This window comes from Balearica regulorum, chromosome 7 (assembly GCF_011004875.1).
Source record: "Balearica regulorum gibbericeps isolate bBalReg1 chromosome 7, bBalReg1.pri, whole genome shotgun sequence".
NCBI classification, from domain to species: domain Eukaryota; kingdom Metazoa; phylum Chordata; class Aves; order Gruiformes; family Gruidae; genus Balearica; species Balearica regulorum.
In genome coordinates this window covers 21,156,614-21,166,024 of record NC_046190.1, presented here as the reverse complement: position 1 = coordinate 21,166,024, position 9,411 = coordinate 21,156,614, and the positions used below count along the sequence as shown (strand labels likewise).

At 41.1% G+C, this 9,411-nt stretch overlaps 1 protein-coding gene across 2 annotated transcripts; it reads left to right on the top strand.

Moving 5' to 3' along the window:
* MSMB (microseminoprotein beta) lies at positions 1-4,972 on the top strand. 2 transcript variants are annotated; one of them, XM_075758379.1, is made up of 4 exons: positions 1-117; positions 3,122-3,221; positions 3,770-3,872; positions 4,589-4,972. In XM_075758379.1, exons 1-4 carry the CDS (start codon positions 103-105, stop codon positions 4,716-4,718), a joined length of 348 nt encoding a protein of 115 aa, XP_075614494.1. In that variant the 5' UTR covers positions 1-102; the 3' UTR covers positions 4,719-4,972. The 2 variants fall into 2 exon arrangements, with proteins under 2 accessions (XP_075614494.1, XP_010299770.2); XM_010301468.2 differs by lacking the exon at positions 1-117 and having other exon boundaries at positions 3,083-3,221.
* The last annotated feature ends 4,439 nt before the right edge of the window (positions 4,973-9,411 follow it).

Sequence of the window (9,411 nt, the reverse complement as noted above, 5' to 3'; positions counted from 1 at the left end):
ACTTGAATTGCTCAACATAAAGGCACCATAAAATATTTGCTCTCAGATTCCACATAAAACACTTGCAGAGTTCTTCTGGAGACTTGGAGCTTTTTGGAAGCCATGCATTCTCCAATGGTAAGTCAAAGGTTTAGATTTTTTTTAAAAGGAGGATACAGATAGTGATTTGCTTTAAAACTGCAAAAGAAGGATATTTAAGAGAATCACCTAATTACACATTTTTAAGTGTGGATGTATTCTATTAAAAACTGCAGACGCAAAGACAGACAGACACCTTTATGAAGATTACTGTGAATTTTGTTCTTTGCTTTGTAATTCTTTGCAAGAAACTTGCTGGTCTTTCATTTGCTGTTATCCTTTTCTCAGAAATGTTTGTGAAAATATTGAGAATTTTGTAAACATTTGCTTTCAAAACTTATAGATGTGAAATACAGTTTAAAATATAGTCCCTTTAGAATTAAAAGTGTAATACACAGTGTATTTTGTTGGCATTTTTCTTTTGATCTGTCAAGTTGTGTCCTGTTTCAGCTCTTCAAGCCTCCAAATGTATTTGCAGAGTCTGAATCAACAGTTAGGTAATGCTAAATAGACAGACAAAGCCTTATGGCCCAGTTTTCCTCTAATTTATGTTCTCATAATCCCCAAAGGTAGAGACATCAATTAGTACCTTTTCTGAGATTCTCAGGAATGGCAAAGTTTTACAGAAGAGACAGTATTTTCTGTAATATATGTAGATTCATAAAGGGAGAAATTATCAACTACTTATTTCTCTACCTAACATTTCCTGAGGCCTTGTCTTATACTCAGACAAGACATAGGTGAACAAAGTGGTCTGGTATCTCATTCCACATTAATTCACCCACTTTCAAAGGCCATTAAATCTAGTTTGGAAGATTCTGTTCTGCAAGATGACTGGTGGCATCCCCTTTTTAAGAGAGCAAACATGCCAAAAAAAAAAAAAAAAAAAAAAAAAAAAAAGATTCCTTGAAGTGCCTTGCTCACAGACAGCCCAGAACAACACAACTGATGTTTGACGAAGAGCCCTCGGCATCAGTGCAACAGTAATACTCTGCCATTTCTAATAAAGGAACCTCTTTCTGCCCATGCTTTCTTACCTGTTTGATATCCTCTGTGCTCTGCCTACTAAGTGTGGGCCCTTTACTGCTAACTGTTGCTTAGCTGATGTCTCCTTTGATTGTTACAGTGTAAGGTCACTTCAGACAGCAATTTGACAGCACAGACTTTCCCTTCAGACCTAACCCCTGTTAGGTTCAGTGGATGGTCCAGATCTTTGGTCTTTAGAGAGAGGAGCGTGCCCAAGTTCATCTGACTGGCATTTCTAGGCATAGCAAGATAAAGACAAATGTTGGAGCAAACACAGGATGAAACATTCACAGAGGATAGCCCATCATAGCAAAAGAAAGATTTTTGTCTTTTATATAAAGATATGGGTGACAGCAGTAAGACCTCTTGTAGAACTGGCCTGTGCTGTTGCAAACACCTGAACCAGTTTGGAGGAAACCCACCACCAAACTCAGGATGGATGACTAATATATAGCAAGCAGTATCCCAAGCATGTTGAGATCCTCTGTGGAAAGCCACGATTGCCTGAGCTCTCAAAGCCCCGGATAGCTGCACAGCACAGACAGCCCCACAGATCCATGCCAAATGTACATGGAGCCTCAGCAGAGACCAGCTGCGATGTTACATCCTACAACTTCACGGAACAGGAGTTGCCTAGACAATTTTCCTTTGGCCAGGCACCACAGAACAGCGCAGTTTAAGAGTTTCAGTCTTTCTTCTTAACTTCTCATTCTGGCTATGGTCCTCAGCATGGCAACTGGTTCTATTCTACCCCAAAGCCTCAGGATCTCCAAATCATAGAACCATGATGGAAATTAAGCATTACACCCTTCTCAGACCACTCCATAGACCCACCTCCTCCCTTTCACTACCTATAAACGTTCCTCAGCCCTGTAAGAAGGCAGCACATCAAGGATTAAAATAGCAAGTGTTTTCCACAGCAGACAGAGGAGATTCCCCTTGACTCATCATCTCCCTAAGGTTCAGGACCTTTCAGTGTCTTTTGACATTCATGATTCAAGTAACCCAAGGTAGACAGCAGAGCCTAAAAACAAAGCCTCTCTGCTATTTTAAACCTCAGTTTCAAGTAGCAACTGCCTCTGGAGTTCAGAAGAGTAACTTGGAAACATCTACTCATTTTATAATCCTTTCATGTTAATCTGCAAGTGCTATCAAGAAAATTTAAGTAACTACCTCTACTGCTTCTCAGTCTCTGGCCATTCCTAAACCTTCGGCTTAAGTTACCCAGATTGAGCAACCCATCAAAATAACCCTGTGCTCTCTCACACTTCTCCAGCTCCTCTACCCCAGTATAAACACCATCACAACATTATGCAGGCTTTTTTAAAAAAAGTCCTGGTTGTTAAGCAGGTCCCAGCAGACATCTCTGAAGAGCTCTTAGAGATGTTTAGCTGTTGCCACTGCTAGGCAAAAGGAAGAGTATACTGTGACATGTCCAGACCTGTGCATGCATGGTTTGACAAGATGGCTCATGTGCTGCTAAGTAGATGATACAGCACTGGAATTTTGCTCTAAGACACTAATTTGAGTCTCTATTCTCTACCCAGCCACCTATTTAAAAAAATTTTCTGGAATATAATTAGGTCTGGGATGTCCACTCCACTGCCAAATTTGGAGAAATTGCTGTACCTAAAAGTGAAGTAATGGGATGCTATACAGACTGATTTGCTGGCGAAATAGCTAACTCTGACTCAAAGACAATAAATAAAGTACTAATGAGAGTCTGACAGGGCTTTCAAGTGTATAATACTATTGAAGCTTTTTGCAGTTTCTAGAGATTGGACTTTGGCAGAGAGTGATGCTGCTGACACATTTATGTCATATCATTTTGTCTCTCCCCTCCTAAAGAAAAAGTCATCAATGGAGTGAAATATCTGGAATGCCCTTTTCCAACATCTTCATATACACATAAGGTTATTTCTAAGTTTTGCTTCAGGTTCACTGACTTAGCTTTTGAAAACAAAGATAATCAAAGTGGAATTAAATTCATGTCATGGGCTCTGTGTCTCTTTTACAGAAGTTCTTTCTGGCTTTCCTTGCTGCAATGGGCATCATAGTGACACTGGGTGATGCATACTGCTTTTCTAAAATAAACAAGCCAGGGGAGGCCGACAAAGGTAAGAACAGGGAAGGTCCTCTCACTTTATTGTTCTGTGGTAGCTCAGCTCTATGCGGAACTGCCAGGAAGGGCTCAAAATACAAGGTGGGGGTGGGGCAAGGGGGGAGGAGATGTTGGAAAGCCGTGAATAGGAGGTTCCAGCACCAAGTTTCCCAAAGCAGGGGAAAACAAAGTCTTCCCCTGGACTAAGTGTGGTTGCAGCAATATTATTGCTATTGGTGGTGGGTTGCTATTGCTATTCCAGCACATGGAGCTGATGCTGCAGTTGAGAATAGTTCTGAATAAAGTATGGTGGCAGACCTGGGTGTTTGGTTGCTCACTTTCACTCCACATCTGTCACACTGAAACTGTCTCTAACAAGTGAAGAAGAAACAAGTTCAGGCTCTCAAAAATAGTCCAAGTAATAACCTGGAAAACAAAATGACTTCTACTTTACTATTGCCAAGAAAAACACTTTCAGAAAACTTGCAATTATCATTTTTAAACTTTTCAATCTTTATGTGGAGGCTTAAAGAACATATTTTCTTTTGCTGCTGTCTTATGCAGGCTGTATCCTGGATGGAAAACTGTATCCCTTTGGAGACATCGCTAGGACACATAATTGCTTTAGATGCAGCTGCAGCCAGGATGCAATGCGCTGCTGCTCCCTGTAAGTTTGAACTTCTTGGTAGCATCGTTGCCCATAGGAAGACCACAGCTTTCCATTTGCTGGGAATAAATGAGTTTCTAAGGGCACAAGAGAGCCTTTCCTTACCCTTGTCACAGAGCTAGTGCAAGCCACGTACAACTCTTGATCATTTGGATCCTTGGCTGTGTTTACCTTAGCTCACTTTCTGCTGACTGGGAGCGTGGGAGTGGACACAGGCCCTTCCAGATACATCCAGTTGGTGATCGCCTTTAATTTTGAGCAACTTGTCAACCCCTCTTACACTGCAGTTAAGTCTTTTCTTAGCAGGGAAAGTGAGGGTATAAATGGTTTTATTATGATCATCACCTTTGCTCAGGTGACACTCAGTCTGTCAGGAAACATCTACCACATTCTAAGCAAACTGGCAATAATGAAAAATTAGTGGAAAAGAGATAAAACATGCTGAGACCATGCTTATGTCATACTGTGGTGTGCTGTGCTAGAAATCCCTATGCTAGTGCTGAGCATACTGGTGCATCAAACAGCACAGTGCAGCAAGGCATTTGAGGCCCTGGAAGCTGTAGCCGTGTGGCACTCAAGCTAGCTAGACTGATCTTAGCCATAGTTTCAGAGATATCTCACTTAGCAGTAGTTCAAGCTGTAGTCACTGAACCACTGAAGTATTGAATCTTTTATTACTCTCAATCTAACATTTGCTTTCTCTTTGCCAATGACAGCTTTCATACTCCTATTGGTTTTGACAAAGTGAACTGTAAAGTCGTTTTCAACAAGGAAAGCTGTGACTATGACGTGGTGCAGAAGAGTGACCCCTCAAAGGAGTGCCCCGTCTTTTCTCGTGTGGGCTAACAACCCACCTGCTCCGAACCTGTCTACCCTGTGGAATTCCTCCCCTTCCTACAGATGCTTTGTCATCAAAGAGAAGCTTGAAGACATGGGAGATCTTGTAAGAGAGAGTAGTTCAGCAGCTCACTTTTAATCTCCTAATTGTTCTAATTCAGTATACAGGATGTATAATCAGATACATCTCCTTTCTGTCATTACTTGCATTGGTATCACTGAGCTTTTTTGAATACAATAAATCCTAATGAAACATCCAGAAACACTTCCTAATGATGGCTCTTTTTGTAGAATAACACTGGGCAATGTCACCGTCTTTGAGAGAGGAACGCATTTGCCTCACTACTTCAACATGCCATGCACCAGTGCCCTGGCACAAGCCACTCTCACACTTTGCAGGTTCTGCTCTAGCCAGAGGTGAAGGCAGACATTTTAGCTCACCAGGTGTCAAAATCCATTATCATTTGGGAAGGATGCACTGTTTGGGACATGTTGTACGATGGCTCCAACTCAGGGCACACAGGGCACACCTGAACTGCAGCAGGACTTTTGGCAAGACCCGTGCTGCTAACACCTGTGACATCTGAAAAACAGTGAGGATGAAAGATCATCATCCATGTTCTCCTTCCCGCCTCCCCCCCCTTTTTTTTTCCTTTTCTTCTTTTCAGCAATGTCATCACCCAATAGTGGTGGCTGTTCCTTTCCATTGCCCACTCTGACCTGCTGCCAGGTGTTCTCCTCCAAGCTCTGTTCCTGAAAGTCTGCACACACCGTACTGCATTAGTGGTTCTTACCCACATGGAAAAAGAGATCTAGCTCAGTCCCTGGAGACATGCTTCCTTGTGGCAGCAGAGCTTGAGATACTAATAAAAGGCAGATGCCTTCTGTCTCTTTCAGTACAAAAATTCCCCACACTCCCTGGGGAGAGAAGTCCAGCCAGTGATGGAATTCAAAACCAAATCTCCCACTTGGCAATTGGTAATATCCTAAATCTGCCTACATACAGGAGACAAGGCAACAATACCCTGTAAAATGCTGCTTGTACATGGCCTCTTTGCTCCAGAATTAACAGCCCACAACAGCTTGCAGTTAACTGTTGCATGGTTTGAAAAGAAACGCACCTTTCCAGGACATGTGGACTGTTTAATGGTGCTCCATAATCACAAGTCTGTTGTCTTGAAAAAGTACACAGTTACACACAGCTGAGCAGTCTTAGGGACAGGGATCCTCACTTGGCCCAAAGTCAATTGTCAGCCTGTGTTTATTCAGCAGGGGTACTTGCTGACCCGTCTCAGGCTCTGTGAGCCATCAGTAAAATCAGAAGGATTTAACACGACATGTTTTCTCTGGCTTTGTTTTTGGTAATTTGCCTATAAACATTGCTTTAAACTTTCTTATGGCTTCACTTAAGATACCACCTTTCAGGAAAAAATCCAAGTATTTTGCAAGCACTGGTATTACATTCTTAGCCTTTTAAAGTTCTCAGCACCACAGGCTGAATATCAGTCAATAACCCCGTGTTTCTGTACAATTGCTTCCTGCAAGGCTGAAAAAATGTGAGGGGCCAGAATTAGAGTCGGTTCAGCTTTTTCCAGTACAAGCATTTGCATATGCTTTTTAAAAATATGGCTTTCATCTACTGATTTAATCATGTCATTCCTCAAAATTCCCCTAAACATCAGCATGTGGAAATGAATGTTCTCACGTTGCTTAAGATCTTAAGGTAAGTTTTCTCCAAAGAGTTTTCATATCCTGCAGGAGAGGAACAGTTTTGAAATTTGTCCTGAATGACTCTTCCCCTTTTCTGCCAGCTCATGTCAAAATTACACAGAACACAGGCTCAATTGGTATCTGAAGGAGTGTTCTCACTTATGGGACAAATAGCTGCAGCTTCTTAGGGAAAGTAATATTTTGAGCATGGAAATTCAAAGACTTCCTACCTAAATAACTCACAGAACTGCTTCCTGAGAAAAATCAGTTTTTTGTTTTGTTTTTTAAATCCCAGTTTTAAAAATAAACATTTGTATTGCTAACGAAAGTGCCTTGGAGGCTCCTCATGGATTATTTTTTAAATCAAACCACTGAGAACTGCACACATCAGGATTAACATCCAGTTTGTTGTAGTCTGGAACTATGCCATGTGATACTGCAGGTGATTTCAGTATTCCAAGTTTTGGCCTACCATAGTCTTACAAATAAAGGTTACATTTTTCTTCTGAAACATCTGAAAATTAGTTTATTATCTCATAAGGTCACATTCATGTTCTTAATATTGGTAGTTCCTCAGTAAGATTTCAGATTTTAAGTGACTTACAGATACTTAGTATACTTTTAAATTAAATAGAATTTCATTCTACTTATTACCTTATTTGGGCCTTTATTTATTTAAAATTAGGAGCCTTACTACCTCCTAGAGTCCCAAGTGTTTCTGTACTATCCAATTTTCTTACAGATGACTTTCTCCGTGCAAGAAGATTTCTGATTTGCTGACAGCACCATTTAAACTATGAGTGAATGAAACAAGAAATCTAGCACAGGCTTTGAATCTCATGCTTAATATATTCATTAAGGTTATGAGACTGGGAAGACACAGCACATTTGATCAATGTGATTAATGCATCCTTTCAGAAGTTATCTGTGGGTGGGGAAGCCCCTCTTCCACTGCAAGGGCACCTCCTCGACTACATGTACTTGAAGCAGAATCTGACAGCCCAGCATAAACAAGAGCAGACACTAGAGAAGCCAGAAAATGAATTCTGGTGAGTTTACTGGGTCCAGTAAATGTGGAGAGAACTAACCCAGAGGCTCCAGAGAATAGTCTGGCTTCACCGAGATCCAGAAATTCCCTCCAGATGTTAAAAAAAAAATTTAAAAAAAAAAGATCTTTTAGATTCAACATGCAATTGTATTGGGTTTTCTATTGCCAGAGTTGCTGGCACTACTAAAACTATTTTTCCCCTAAATAAAACAATTTTAGCAACAAAGCTCAGGAATCTTGACTCCCTCTTGCTATAAAGTGGAAAGCCCCTCTAGTGAGAGAGGAAATGCTTAACAGCATTGTCGCAGCTAGTTTTCACTTTTTTTTTTTTTTTTTTTTGCATTCATGAGAGGATCCAGCTGCAGGAAAGCAGGACGATGTATCACTCACTCTGTTTTGAATACTTGTCATTATTTGTGTGCCATAAAGACAAGGGTTATACGTGTAGGACAGAAACATGGAGAGGTACCAGTTCAGTTTTCCATCCTTCACAGCGATGAAACTGCTTGTTAGTTACTAGTTGAATTTCAATAGCTTCCTCAGAAATCCCAACAGAACCTCTCCAAACCTGAAATATAGTTGTGTTTGATTTGCTTGGCAAGACACTGATGAGTAAGTTTTTGCTATTTTTATATTCAACCTTGCAGGAAACACCAGACAGGCCACGCAAGAGCTCCTTAGAAACACATTGTTATCATAAGTCCAAATTTCAGATTCTTAAGATTTCATAGCACTTGGAGTCAATCTGTTGAGATGTATGTGATCAGAGAGCCATAGCAGAACCATACATGCACTTGAGCTTCAACCTATTTCACATTTGAAGGAATAACAAAAATAAAATGCTACCTGTCATTTCATGAAAAACAATTACATAAAATCTGTTAAATGTTCTACCCTTTCAGGTGCTGTGATTCCTGTTTGCTTTCTCAAAGAGGGGGAAAGCAATGCTTATAGCACAAGTATGCTCTCAGTAAATGTTAAAATACTTTCAAGAAGTAGTCACAGACATTGTGGGGTGTTTACAGCCGTGTTTCCTGGGCTTTCTTCTTGACACTGCTATGCAGTGCACACTGTTATTATGAAATAAACAGCCTGAGCTCAATTCTGGTGAAACCTGCCGGAGATAAGAGCCACAGCAACCCTCTTTATGTTGTTCTGTTCTAGTTGCTGCCCATCAGGAACAGACAGGAATGGTGCAGAACAAGAAATGAGAGGAAGCAAGATTTTATACGTTACAACAGAGAAGAAAAAAGAGAAAAGACCCAAACAGTCAAGATATCCCATGGATTTCACTGAAGCATTCCGTGGCTGCCCTCCCTACCCCAATCTCTTCTGAGTTCATGCAGCAATAATACCCAACTAACAAGTTTAGAAAATGAAAACAAGCTCATGCTTTCTAAATCCAGAACTCCAGACTGGAGTTCGCTGTTGCACCACTCAAGTTCCACAAAGCCAGAAGCACCGGTGGCAAGAACTACCACAATACTCCCATCTGCCACCCTTCCTACAGCTAATTCCTTAAGTCACACCTCCATCAAAAATTCTACTTGTTCACAGACTTATGATTGTCATTTGCTTAATCAGCTGCAGGGCTGGGATAACAAGCTGTGTTTGGAATCACTGTGTTTTCTCATTTCTGGAATAAATTTTTCTGTCATTTTCTGGTTCACTGAAGATTTCTAAGATCTCATGTTCACAAGCCCTGGTCCTCATGGGGCGACTTCAGCCACCCTGATATCTGTTGGAGGGACAATGTAGCAGGGCATCAGCAATCCAGGAGGATGTGTTGATAACTCCTTCTCCAAGTGATAGAGGAGCCAAAAAGGAGGGATGCCAAGCTGGACCTTGTTCTCACCAACAATGCAGGGATGGTGGGGAAACGTGAAGCTCAAGGGTAGCTGCAGTGACCATGAAATGGTGGAGTTCAAGATCCTTAGGACAGTG

Coding starts and splice junctions, on each gene's coding strand:
- MSMB (XM_010301468.2), top strand. CDS start 3,098: ATGGGCTCTGTGTCTCTTTTACAGAAGTTCTTTCTGGCTTTCCTTGCT. Junction 3,222..3,769: donor GCCAGGGGAGGCCGACAAAG/GTAAGAACAGGG, acceptor TGTCTTATGCAG/GCTGTATCCTGGATGGAAAA. Junction 3,873..4,588: donor GCAATGCGCTGCTGCTCCCT/GTAAGTTTGAAC, acceptor TGCCAATGACAG/CTTTCATACTCCTATTGGTT.